At 42.8% G+C, this 14,165-nt stretch overlaps 1 protein-coding gene across 4 annotated transcripts in view; it reads right to left on the bottom strand.

Moving 5' to 3' along the window:
* Positions 1-13,337, bottom strand: part of LOC105492904 (KAT8 regulatory NSL complex subunit 2) — a 30,886-nt gene extending 17,549 nt beyond the window's left edge. The window contains exons 1-6 of one of the 4 annotated variants that reach the window (XM_071071793.1): positions 13,239-13,253; positions 12,942-13,117; positions 12,428-12,687; positions 10,677-10,855; positions 10,053-10,167; positions 2,432-2,599 (exon numbers count right to left, since the gene is read on the bottom strand). In XM_071071793.1, the coding sequence (XP_070927894.1) occupies positions 2,432-2,599; positions 10,053-10,167; positions 10,677-10,855; positions 12,428-12,687; positions 12,942-13,064 (845 nt within the window). In that variant the 5' untranslated portion in view covers positions 13,065-13,117; positions 13,239-13,253. The other 3 variants (XM_071071792.1, XM_071071795.1, XM_071071794.1) reach the window with 3 other exon arrangements.
* Between the last annotated feature and the right edge of the window lie 828 nt (positions 13,338-14,165).

Below are 14,165 nucleotides of genomic sequence, written 5' to 3'. Positions count from 1 at the left end.
CCCAGGTACCAAGACAGAAATAAATCTAATTATAGTCATGTACTACATAAACCACTTTTTAATCAATCATGGACTATATATACTACAGTGGTCCCATAAGATTATAACAAAACTGAAAAATTCTTATTGCCTAGTGACATCATAGTTCAACCCACACATTTGTGGTGATGCTGGTAGCCAAACCTACTGTACTGCCAGTTGTATAAAAGTCTAGCACAGTTTGGACATGGTGGCTCACACCTGTAATCCCAGCACTTTGGGAGCCCAAGGCGGGTGGATCACCAGATGAGGAGATTGAGACTATCCTGGCCAACATGGTGAAACCCCATCTCTATTAAAAACACAAAAATTAGCTGGGCGTGGTGGCATAAGCCTGTAGTCCCAGTTACTCGGAAGGCTGAGGTAGGAGAATTGCTTGAACCCAGGAAGTGGAGGTTGCAGTGAGCTGAGATCACACCACTGCACTCCAGCCCCGTGACACAGTAAGACTACATCACACACACAAAAAAAAATCTAGCACATATAATTATACACAGTACATAATACTTGATAATAAACAACTATGTTACTGGTTTATGTATTTACTGTATTTATCCTTAGAATGTACTCCACTCTATTTATTTTTTTAAAAAAAATTTAAATGTAAAACAGCCTCAGGCAGGTCTCTCAGAAAGTATTGCAGAAGACGCTGTTATCATGAGATGACAGCTCGCTGCATGAGACTGTCCCTGAAGACCTTTCGCTGGGACAAGATGTGGAAGCAAAAGACAGTGACACTAGGCCCGTGTAGGCCTAGGCTAATGTACGTGTTTGCATCTTAGTTTTTAACAAAAGTTTAAAAGGTTTTTTTTTTTTTAATTAAACTAGAAAAGCTTATGGGGATATAAAAAAATATTTTCGTACAGCTATACAGTGTGTTTGTGTTTTAAGCTAAGTGTTATTACAGAGTCCAGAAGTTTTTCTAAAAAAAATTTTTAAGTTTATAAAGGCCAGGTGCAGTGGTTCATGCCTGTAATCAATCCCAGCACTTTGGAAAACCGAGGTAGGAAGATCACTTGAGCCCAGGAGTTCAAGACTAACCTGGGCAACATAGCGAGACCCTGTCTCTACAAAAATTTAAAAATTAGCTGAGTGTGCTGGTGCATCTGTAGTCCTAGCTACTCAAGAGGCTGAGGCAGGATAGCTTGAGTCCAGGAGTTGAAGGCTGCAGTGAGTAAGGACCACGCTACTGCACTCCAGCCTGAGTGACACAGCAAGATTCTGTCTCTTCAAAAAAAAAAAAAAAAGCGGCCGGGCGAGGTGGCTCAAGCCTGTAATCCCAGCACTTTGGGAGGCTGAGACGGGCGGATCACGAGGTCAGGAGATCGAGACCATCCTGGCTAACACAGTGAAACCCCGTCTCTACTAAAAATACAAAAAATTAGCCGGGCGAGGTGGCAGGCGCCTGTAGTCCCAGCTACTCGGGAGGCTGAGGCAGGAGAATGGCGTGAACCCGGGAGGCGGAGCTTGCAGTGAGCTGAGATCCGGCCACTGCACTCCAGCCTGGGTGACAGAGCAAGACTCCGTCTCAAAAAAAAAAAAAAAAAAAAAAAAAAAAAAGCTTATAGGCCAGGCGCGGTGGCTCATGCCTGTAATCCTAGCACTCTGGGAGGCCAAGGTAGGCGGATCACTTGAGGTCAGGAGTTCTGAGACTAGCCTGGCCAACATGGCAAAACCCAATCTCTACTAAAAATAAAAAAATTAGCCGGGCATGGTGGAATGTGCCTGTAATCCCAGCTACTCGGGAGGCTGAGGTGGGAGAATTGCTTGAACCTAGGAGGCAGAGGTTGCAGTGAGCTGAGATCATACCACTTGCACTCCAGCCTGGGCAACAGAGTAAGACTCCGCATCTGTCTCAATTTAAAAAAAAAAAAAAAAAAGAGTTTATAAACTAAAAAAGTTACAATAAGCTAAGGTTAATTTATTATTGAAGAAAAAAATTTTTTTATAAATTTAGTACATCTTAAGTGTACAGGACTTACAACGTCTACAGTAGTAAATAATAATGTGCTAGGCCTTCCCATTGACTCACGACTCACCACTCACTCGCCCAAAATAACTTCCAGTCCCACAAGCTCCATTCATGCTAAGTTCCCATTTTTAAAATCTTTTATGCCATAATTTAACTGTACCTTTTCTATGTTTAGATGTGTTTAGGTACACAAATACCACTATTACAACTGCTCACAGTATTCAGTACAGTAACATGCTTGTACAGGTTTGCAGCCTAGGTACATTGTAGGCTATACCACCTATGTTAGCGTTACTCTATGAAGTTTGAATGACAAAAATCGCCTAACAACGTATGTATCCCCGTCATTAAGCGACACATGACTGTACTACCAAATTCACAAGTTAAACCCACAACAGCTTATTGGAACTGGCATAAAACTTGCCTAGAGCTTCATGTTCCACTTTGCGATTATGTAAGTACCGGCGCTTCTTCTCCTTGAGCAGATGCTGAAGTCGTTTAAACTGATCAATATACAAAGACTGCAAACGAATTAGCTTCTCACGCATAATCAGGGCCACTTCTTCTGCCGTGTAGACACCAGCATGTCTGGAATAAAACAGAATTCAGCAAAGCATAAGAAAACAATAATAATAAAACCCAAGTTTAAAAGAGTAGTAGAGATGTCAGACTAAGTTTGTTATTTAACAAGTGGTGAGATAATCACCTTAATAGTAATGTTTTCACAAAACATCGTACCATTCAAGTTGTTCCTAAATAAAACAAGAGAGAAAATCTCCAAGAAAGAACACTAATCTGTGATTTCCCAAAATGGGGGAAGGAGAAATGTCTTATTTTTTTCCAGCTATTTGCATTACATTGAAAAGAAAGTGAACATGTGGAACACTTTAAACTTTTATTAACCTACATTCTTAATGTTTTGATATGAAATCACTTAACCAGTCAGGACAGCTTTAAAGTGTTAAATTCATTAACGTGTATCTCTCACATATACATATTCTCATATATATATATATATATATATATACACACACACACACACACATATTTTTTTTTTTTTTTTCGAGATAGGGTCTCACTCTTGTCATCCAGGGTGGAGTGCAGTGGTACAATCGATCACAGCTCACTACAACCTCTGCTTGCTGGGCTCAAGCGATCCTCCCATGTCAGCCTGCCAAGTAGCTGGGATTACAGGTGTGCACCACCCCACTTGGCTAATTTTTGTATTTTCTGTAGAGATGGGATTACACCATGTTGTCCAGGCTTGAACCCCTGGGTTTAAGCGAACCTCCCACCTCAGCCTCACAAAGTGCTGGAATTAAAGGCATAAGCTACTGCATCTGGCAATATATTTTAATTAAAACACTAAAGATACCAACATCAAATAATTTTTTTTTTTTTGAGACAGAGTCTTGCTGTGTCTCCCAGGCTGCAGTGCAGTGGCACAACAACCTTAGCTTGGCCGGGTGCGGTGGCTCACGCCTGTAATCCCAGCACTTTGGGAGGCCGAGGTGGGTGGATCACAAGGTCAGGAGATCGAGACCACGGTGAAACCCCGTCTCTACTAAAAATACAAAAAATTAGCCGAGCACGGTTGTGGGCGCCTGTAGTCCCAGCTACTCGGGAGGCTGAGGCAGAAGAATGGCGTGAACCCGGGAGGCGGAGCTTGCAGTGAGCCGAGATCGCGCCACTGCACTCCAGCCTGGGCGACAGAGCGAGACTCCGTCTCAAAAAAAAAAAAAAAAAAAAAAACAACCTTAGCTCACTGCAATCTCCGCTTCCCAGGTTCAAGCAATTCTCCTGTCTCAGCCTCCCAAGTAGGTGGCATTACAGGCACCTACCACCACACCCAGCTAATTTTTGTATTTTAAGTAGAGACAGGGTTTCTCCATGTTGGTCAGGCTGGTCTTAACTCCTGACCTCAGATCGATCTTCCAGCCTCAGCCTTCCAAAGCGCTGGGATTACAGGCATGAGCCACTGTGCACGGCCAAAACTTGTGATTTTTTAAAAAATATAGTCCTATATTGGAGCTCATATGGACCCTCAAATAACTAGTCAAAATGGGCTACACACTGTCTTCAGCTAATTTTCTTGACAATATTCTCAAAATTCAGTACCCTAGGTTAACCCTTAATTGCCAAAGATCTGGCACGTATCCATGTCAACTTGATTAAGCTTTGCTGTCAATTATAAACTAAAAGAACTTTCGGATTGCGCCACTGCATTCCTGCCTGGTTGACAGTGAGACTCCATCTCAAAAAAAGGAAAAAAAAAAAAAAACAAAAAAACTTCTAAAAATTATGCTAGTGATTAATGTGTGGAACACTGTTCCCTGGCTCTGATTTATGCAACCAAAATTAAGAGATGAGGGCAGGTGTGGTAGCTCACGCCTGTAATCATAGCACTTTGGGAGGCTGAGGCAGGCAGATTGCTTGAGCCTGGGGGTTCAAGACCAGCCTGGGCTGTAATATGGTAAAACCCTGACAATACAAAAAATATAAAAGTTAGCTTGGCACCGTGGCGTATAGCTGTAATCCCAGATACTCTGGAGGCTGAGGTGAAAGAATCATTTGAGCTTGGGAGTGGGAGGCTGCAGTGAGCTGAAATCGCGCCACTGCACTCCAACCTGGGTGACAGAGCAAGACCATGTCTCAAAAAATAAATAAATAAGAGAATAACTTTGAATTTTAAAAATTTTGTTTCATTCATCTTGTCTGATCATTACATAAATACAAAGAACAAGCTACATACCTTAAGTTTCATACTTTGAGTAAAAATTTTATTGAAAAGGCAAAACACATACACTAATTTTAAGTCTAAAATTATATTTTATTACTTTTATTTATTTTTTTTTTTAAGAAAGAGTCTTGCTCTGTTTCCCAGGCTTCACTGAAGTGGCACAATGTTGGCTCACTGCAACCTCCACCTCCCAGGTTCAAGCAACTCTCGTGCCTCAGCCTCCGCAGTAGTTGGTTGGGATTGCAGGCGTGTGCTGCCACGCTCGGCTAATTTTTTTATTTTTTGTATTTTTAGTAGAGATGGGGTTTCACCATGTTGCGCAGGCTGGTCTCAAACTCCTCCTGAGTTCAGGCAATCCACCTGACAAGGCCTCCCAAAGTGCTAGGATTACAGGTGTGAGCCACTGTGACCAGCCTATGCTTTATTTTTAAAAACTAGCTTGTTAAGTCACTGAAAAACATAGAATAAACATATAAAATTAACCTTAGGACTGAAAGCAAGTAATTTCTGCCAAAATTTCTTCTAAATATAAACAAGAGCCAATATTACCTGTGTGTAAGAGGTACTTAACTATATTCTGAAGTAAAAGTGAACAGAAATTAAGAAAAATCAAAACATGGTTAATAAAACCAGCAAAGGGCCGGGAGTGGAAGCTCACGCCTGTAATCCCAGCACTTTACGAGGCCAAGGTGGGTAGATCACTTGAGGTCAGGAGTTCGAGACCAGCCTGGCCAAGAGGGCGAAACCCCCTCTCTACTAAAAATACAAAAATTAATCGGGTATGGCGGCAAGCGCCTATAATCCCAGCTACTCAGGAGGCTGAGGCATGAGAATCACTTAAACCTGGAAGGCGGAGATTACAGTGAGCCAAGATCGCTGCACTCCAGCCTGGGCGACAGAACAAGACTCTGTCTCCAAAATTAAAAAATTAAATAAATAAGATAAATAAACAAATTAAATAAATAAAAATAATACATTAAAAATTAAAAATAAAATAAAATAAAAAATAAATTAAACCAGCAAATAACAGAAATGACAAAAGCTAACAGACTATCAGAAAATGTGAAAAGGCTTTAAAAATACATAACGGTTGGCTGGGCGTGGTGGCTCAAGCCTGTAATTCTAGCACTTTGGGAGACCGAGGCGGGCATACTGCCTGAGCTCAGGAGTTTGAGACCAGCCTGGGAAACATGGTGAAATCCCGTCTCTACTAAAATACAAAAAAAAAAAAAAAAATCAGCTGGGCGTGGCGGCATGTGCCTGTAGTCCCAGCTACTAGGGAGGCTGAGGCAGAAGAATTGCTTGAACCCAGGAGGCAGAGGTTGCAGTGAGCTGAGATCGTGCCACTGTGCTCCAGCCTGGCAACAGAGCAAGAATCCGTCTCAAGAATAAATACGTAACAGTTTCACAATGTGACTAAGTTATATCTTCAGAAAAATGGGTTATGCCTGCATTAACCTGTCTCTAACCTAAAATACTGAGGCCTTAACTTAATGTAGAGTTTGTTAAAATGAAATTCACTTTTTGAATACTGAAAATGAGAAAAATAAAAATTGTTTTAAAAAATTAATTTCACTGCACCCTGTCAGAAGAGAATTTAACCAATAGCCTGCGACTGAAATGTATTAATCTGAAGTCATTACTATTAGAAATCATTTGGTGGGGGCAGTAAACAACCTACTAAATGAATGCCTGCTGGTTCATGTAACAGATGGCTCATTTACTTAAAGATGAATGCGCCAGACTTTCAGAGCTGGACATTAAAATTATGTACTAATTCCCCTTGCTCTGGTATGTGCAAATGAAAGTCAAGGTTTTATTATTAAAATTCATCTTCAAAAAACAGGGTCTCACCTTACATTCTACCAAACAGTCTCTCTTATAAAGGGCATTTTCCGAATTTCTTTATTTGGAAAACAATGATGAAGATTCAATAATGTGAAATAACCTTCAGCCAAACAAGTTTTGGATGTTTATAGAGGTCATATGATACAATTATTATTAAAAAAGGGAAATGAAGACTTAACAATTACCTTTAGGATAAAACTTCGCTAAGTATTAGATGTTGTAGATAAGCTTTTATTTATTTTTTCTGTGTGCGTGAGATAGGGTCTCCCTCTGCTGCCCAGGCTGGAATGCAGTGGCACGATCACAGAGCCTCGACCTCCCAGGCTCAAGTGATCCTCCCACCTGAGCCTCTTGAGTAGCTAAGACTACAGACCACGTGCACTACCATGTATGGCTAATTTTTAAATATTTTGTAGAGACGGGGTCTCCCTATGTTGTCGAGGCTGATCTCGAACTCCTGGGCTCAGGCAATCCTACCACCTCGACCTCCCAAAGTGGGCGGATCACCTCAGGTCAGGAGTTCGAGACCAGCCTGCCAACATGGAGAAACCCTGTCTCTACTAAAAAACACAAAAATCAGCTGGGCATAGTGGCAGGCACCTGAAATCCCAGCTACTCAGGAGGCTGAGGCAGGAAAATAATTTGAACCCGGGAGGCAGAGGTTGCAGTGAGCTGAGAACGCACCATTGCACTCCAGCCTGGGCGACAAGAGTGAAACTCTTATATCAAAAAAAAAAAAAAAAAAGTGCCGGGATTACATGCGTAAGTCACTGTGCCTGGCCATAAACAAGCTTTTAAAGATTACTTTTAACAAAACAATTAAGTAAGTGGTTACTTTTGAGAGAAATCACATATATACTAACAGGAAGTTTAAAAAATCTATGCCAAGAATATTCTAGTTAGAATAAAGTCTCTAGCAACATCATAAACAATACAAAAGGTGTCTTTTCTGTAACAAGCAATTCAAGATAAATGTGGTTAAATTATTAGATGATTCAAAAAGTGATACTATGAATGACAAAGACACCGGTGCCCTAAGATGAAAATTCTTAATGAAAAGCATTTCACTCAGTGGACATACTACTAAATTACTATATTATTAAATATAACAAGATAGTAATATGTAATCATATTATAAGAAAACATTGAACATCTCTATTTACACGCCTAAAAATGCATAAATTTAGTGGGCCTAAATTATTTTTAAAAAATAATCTCATTGGGAAAATTAACAAAAGCCTTATACTTAGTTGCCTAATAGTTGGCCATATTTGGGGCTTTATTTTCTCTTCTGAACATGTTTCTTCTAGGAGAGAGTGACATCAACTGCCTAGTCCTTTCCACATTTATATTTCTCATAAAATTACCTGGTATTTTGGTTTATACAGCAGTCTCTTGCACATTAAATCAGCATGGATGTGCCTCCTAGAGACTGATCCACTCTAGATTATTACCAACAAAATCAAGTTTCTCGACCTTAAGCTGAGTGTTTACCACACCAAATGACACTCCCTTTGTAACCCTAGAGAGCATACATCTCTTCAAAGCAGCAAGTTTGATCATCTAGAACCACAATGGAAAAAAAAGGAATGAAGCTGGGCCTGATGGCTCATGCCTGTAATCCCAGCACTTTGGGAGGCTGAGGCAGGTGAATCACGAGGTCAGGGGTTCAAGACCAGCCTGGCCAACATGTGAAACCCCATCTCTACTAAAATTACAAAAAATGAGCTGAGTGTGGTGGTGGGTGCCTATAATTCCAGCTACTTGGGAGGCTGAGGCAGGAGAATCACTTGAACCTGGAAGGCAGAAGTTGTAGTGAGCTGAGATCGTGCCACTGCACTCCAGCCTGGGTGACAGTGCAAGGCTCCATCTCAAAAAAAAAAAAAAAAAAAAATGAATATGTTGGTTTAGGTTACTATTTGTGAGAGAATCCTGCAAGAGAACAGACATTCCCTTTCAAACTACTTAGATGGGCTTTCTAAACTAGTACTTCCTGAATAGTTGACCACAGTGAGATTACTCAATAGAAACGGATGAAATTATTCTACTCAGAAAACTTAATATATGGCCATACTATCCTGAATATGCCCAACCTCCTCTGATATCAGAAGCTAAGCAGGGTCAGGCCTGGTTAGTAGTTGGACAGGACAAAATGTAACCCTAAATGACTTCTTATAAACCAAAGAATCTAAAGTAATGAAGAAAATACTATTCCGGCCGGGCGCGGTGGCTCAAGCCTGTAATCCCAGCACTTTGGGAGGCCGAGACGGGCGGATCACGAGGTCAGGAGTTCGAGACCATCCTGGCTAACACGGTGAAACCCCGTCTCTACTAAAAAATACAAAAAACTAGCCGGGCGAGGTGGCGGGCGCCTGTAGTCCCAGCTACTCGGGAGGCTGAGGCAGGAGAATGGCGTAAAAACCCGGGAGGCAGAGCTTGCAGTGAGCTGAGATCCGGCCACTGCATTCCAGCCTGGGCGACACAGCGAGACTCCGTCTCAAAAAAAAAAAAAAAAAAAAAAAAAAAAGAAAATACTATTCCAAGAACAAAAGCCCAATAGTCAACCTAGAAATTACCCCTTCCACTATTTACAGTCCCTCTACATAAACTATCAGTACTAAGTGTTAAGACACAGAAGTCAGCAGGCAAAAATTTTAAAACACTAAACCCAGACCTTGAGACACAGAAATAAGAGACTTCAGAGTGGTAATGTTTTTATGCTTCTATAACTCCTACGGTGATGATGGGTTAAGAAAAGAGCAGAAGCTTACTAAGATATAAAACTGACTAAGACATAATCACTTTTGGGTTTCTAAATCGGTTTCTCTTTCTTAGGCACAAAACCAAACTCTTGAATACCTTTTCCTTCTTCTTTTTAAAAAAAATCCACACACTAAAAACACTAAATGTTTGAGGTGATGAATATGCTAATTACCCTGATTTGATCATGACACAAGGTTTACAAGTATCCAAACATCACACTGTACCCCATAAATATGTAAAATTGTCTATTTAAAACAATATAAAACTTTTAAAAACTTGTAAATCCATAAATACGACATTTTACAGAAGTATTCAACTACAATCACATTATTTCTGAGTTTTAGGCCAAGTACCCATTCACAACCATTTTCTCTTCTCTAAACTGGTGTGACCGTTTCTCAATCCACCTCCCACACTCCCATGTCTAAATTTCCTGTTTTCTCCCCTATACTTTCTCATATGTAGAATGTGGTGTTCAAACTTTTTCTAAATTACAAGACTTCTAAAAAAGAATCATCCTGCCTTGAAGCAAGATGACAACGAACCATGCCACTTTTATATACAGAATCTCTTACTGCTGACAAATGGCTGTCTTCAACCCTCCTAGGTTATTAATTTATTAACAGCATGCAGCGCCACATTCCACATACTAACTACATTTCAAATGCCTTGTGTGGAGTTACAACTTACTTTAAGGGATCTTCTTGATCACTGTCTATGCTATCAGCTTCACTGTCAGGGTCACCTCTCCATGTCTGATCCACAGTAATGGGTTCCTGCTCCCCATCACTCCAGCTGTCTTCATCTGAGGCAAGGAAGGGAGAGCAGCCATTAAGACTTCCCACCTCTGTAACTCCACCACACAAAACTAGATTACTTATCAACCCAAACCTTGAAATTTAAAAAAAAAAAAAAAAAAAAAAAAAAAAAAAAACTTTGTACAAAGGCACTGGGAAATAAAAATGCTTTAACAAAATACAACCCAGTATGATTACTTACAACACAAATGAGTACACCATGCCCTCTTAAACAGAAAAATCAACTTAAAATTATTGTTTCCTGAAATTACCTAACAAAGCTGCTGAGCATTAAAAAAGCAATGAAAGAAATGGTCACCAACTCAGGAGAGTAAACCTAGGCAAACACTACTTCAAATTCAAAAGAATTGGTAAACAACAAAGCAATCCCGGAATTCTCAACAAATTCCTGATGAATTAACAATATTGCCAAATAGTTCAAGGCATTGTGCTAACCCAAAACAGTTCCCCCTTAACTTTCTTCCTCCTTTTTCATTCCAGGAGAGAAGATCCTTACCTAGTATTCGGCTGGCTTCACTGCGACTACTTTCTGGAGTCTGAGACCCCAGCTCTGTCTTAGCATATGAGCTGAGCTGGCACAGGAGTGTTTCACCCATAGGCCCTGGGTTGGTCTTCTTCATTTGAGCATGAAGTGCCAGGGCATTCCTACGGACATGTTCAGCACAGAAGGACACCCTAAAGAGACAAAACATTAATATTTTATAAGTCCCTTCTTGAAAGCATTCAATAATTTTCATAGTCCCTAATCTTTAAATCATTTTCAGGGAATTAAAATGATTACTACATTCATTTCTAAAAATGCAAGTCAGAGGAATTTAACTGGCCCAAGGTCAACTCATTGACTTTTTATTAAAGGAAAGTAACAGGCCGGATGAAGCGGTTCACCCCTGTAATCCCAGCACTTTAGGAGGCTGAGGCAAGGGATTGGGTCTTGCTCTGTTGCCCAGACTAAAGTGCAGTCATGCAATCATAGCTCACTGTAGCCTTAAACTGCTTGGTTCAAGTGATCCTCCTGCCTCAGCTTCAAAATAGCTAGAACTATAGGCATGCACCACTGTACCGGCAAATTTTTTTTAGTTTTTTGTAGAAACAAAGTCTATGTTGCCAAGTCTGGTCTGGAACTCGCAGGCTCAAGTGATCCTCCCATCTCTTGATACACCCAAGAAGCTGGGACTACATGCCCAAGACATTATGCCCAGCGAATTTTCTAATCTTTTGTAGAGACGTGGTCTCACTATATTGCTCGGGTTGGTCTCCAACTCCTGGCCTCAAGTGATCCTCCTGCTGTGGCCTCCCAAAGTACTGGGACTACAGGCATGAGCCACTGCGACCAGCCAGGGACACAATTTTAAAACTACAAGATATGTACAAAATTATCTAGTCAGGTTATGTTTTTGCATAGATACCTTTGCATACATGATGAAAACTATGAACCCTCTTACAGAAGAATTCACACATATACAACTTTGCATGTTATTTAACAAAATTCATGGACAGCCAAATAGAGCCACACATCCCTCCATTAAGAATAATTTTAGGGGCTGGGTGCCGTGGCTCACGCCAGTAATCCCAACACTCTGGAGGGCCGAAGCGGATGGATCACCTGAGGTCAGGAGTTCAAAATCAGCCTGGCCAACATGGTGAAAACCCGTCTCTACTAAAAAGTACAAAAATTAGCCAGGCGTGGTGGCGCACGCCTTAAGTCCCAGCTACTTGGGAGGCAGGAGAATCGCTTGAACCTGGGAGGTGGAGGTTGCAGTGAGCCGAGATCACCACCGCAGTCCAGCCTGGGGAATAAAGGGAGACTCTGTCTCAAAAAAAAAAAAAAAAAAAAGAAAGAAAAAAAGATTAATTTTAGGGTCGGGCACGGTGGTTCACGCCTGTAATCCCAGCACTCTGGGAGACCGAGATGGGAGGACACCTTGAGGCCAGGAGTTTGAGACCAGCCTGGTTAAAACAGCAAGACTCCATCTCTCTTAAAAAAAAAAAAAAAAAAAAAAAAAAAAGTAATTTAGAATATGCCTTTATTTTACTACAGATAAGGGAAAAGAACCAAAGAGGTGAACTAAGTAATCCAATTCAAGGGTCCTTCCAGTCTTCACCGTTTTTTCAATTTTCCAAGGATACAACCATAACCCCAAATTTACAAGGACGTGATCTCAAACGCGGCAGCTATGCTGAAGCCCACATCATATCACACACCCCCTCGCTTTAAGACAAACGACATATATATCTATACATACATACCCATCTTTCTTCTCTGGCTTTGGGGCAGCACTGGGACATCTTTTTCCATTCTTCGTCGATATATAACTACACTGCTTGAAGGGTGCATTCTTGTCTTCAAGGATATGCTTAATGCAAAACTCCTGCCCCTCCAGACGAGGCTGAGAGCATGGACGATGAGTGAATGCACAAGACAGAGGTTCCTGAGACCTGGGCACTGGAGTGATCCTCCCCCGATTGGTTGGCAGGACGTGAATCCGAATCCTGTTCATAACCAAAACCTGCGGGGTCAAAATAAAAATCAGAAAGCCTTTACCCTTCCCGAAAATTCCTGCTCCACCGTATCTGGACAGATGGCGCGGGCAGTTTCCAAAAGAGAGGCAGAAGTCGGCCCCGTAAGGTACGCTCCCTAACTGCCCGCCGCCCTCCCCAGGTCTCCACAGGCATTTGTGGCTTTCCCTCTCTTTAGCTTGTCCCTCCATGCCCGGCCCCACCCCGAACCCCACCACGCTGAATGTATCTTCAGGACTCGCACAGCTGCAGCATGAAGGGAAGCGACAACGCCAGGCCCACGCGACGGCCACGCTGCCTCCCTGCACGCCGCCTTTGTCCCGGCCTGCCTCAGAGCACACGACTGGGCCCGGCCTCGGAAGTCCATGCGAGCGCCATTTTGTCCTACTCCGGTCACCAGAGATCCTGGCTCCTTGAAGCCTGTAGGAAGAAGACTGACTCTGACACTGCTTTGAGGCGAAACAGCAGCTCTGAGTTGACAAAAAGGGCGAAATAGCAGCCCAACTGCAAGAGCTTAGAGCAAGGAACGCCGCCATCTTACCTCAGGCGCTGCGCCGCGCTGCGCCGCGCTCTGCCGCGCCGCTAGCCCTACTCTGGTGGCGGCCGCGGCTCCTAGATTGGCCTCGCTCCTTTTCGGACTCCTGGCTACTGATTGGCTACCGCGCCTATGACGGGGTGTCGCCATTGGCCGAGGCCCACTACCTATCGTGTCTGGAAGGGCGGAGCGCTGAGAAAATGCGCGGTTGGGGTGGCTATGACTGTCAGCAACTCCGCCCCGAGGAGAGTGAGCTGGGGAAGGGGGCGGAGAGCGGGCTGCGGGGCGGGTTGCCAGCTAGTCGTATTTTTCCAACTTGCAGCGTGGCTCGTTTTCCGGCTACTTTTGAACCCTCAGTCTGTGGTCCTAGGCTGCTGTTCCCTCACCACTGTACACAGCTAGCATAAAATCAGACAAGCCGGGCGCGGTGGCTCACGCCTGTAATCCCAGCACTTTGGGAGGCTGAGGCGGGCGGATCACCGGAGGTCGGGAGCTCGAGACCAGCCTGACCAACATGGAGAAACCCCGTCTCTACTAAAAATACGAAATTAGCAGGGCGTGGTGGTGCATGCCTGTAATCCCAGCTACTCGGGAGGCTGAGGCAGGAGAATCGCTTGAATCCGGGAGGCGGAGATTGCGGTGAGCCGAGATCGCGCCATTGCACTCCAGCGTGGGCAACAAGAGCGAAACTCCGTCTCGAAAAAAATAAAAATTTTTTTTTTAAATCAGACATAGACAGAGGCTGGAGGATCACTGTTTTTGTTTTTTGGTTTTTGTTTTGTTTTTGAGATGGAGTTTCACCCTTTTTGCCCAGGCTGGAGTGCAATGGCACAATCTCGGCTCACTGCAACCTCTGCCTCCCAGGTTCAAGCGATTCTCCTGCCTCAGCCTCCCTAGTGGCTGGGATTATAGGCATGTGCCACCACGTCCGGC

Source organism: Macaca nemestrina, chromosome 10 (assembly GCF_043159975.1).
Source record: "Macaca nemestrina isolate mMacNem1 chromosome 10, mMacNem.hap1, whole genome shotgun sequence".
Classification (NCBI taxonomy): Eukaryota; Metazoa; Chordata; class Mammalia; order Primates; family Cercopithecidae; genus Macaca; species Macaca nemestrina.
This window is presented reverse-complemented; position numbering and strand designations above follow the sequence as displayed.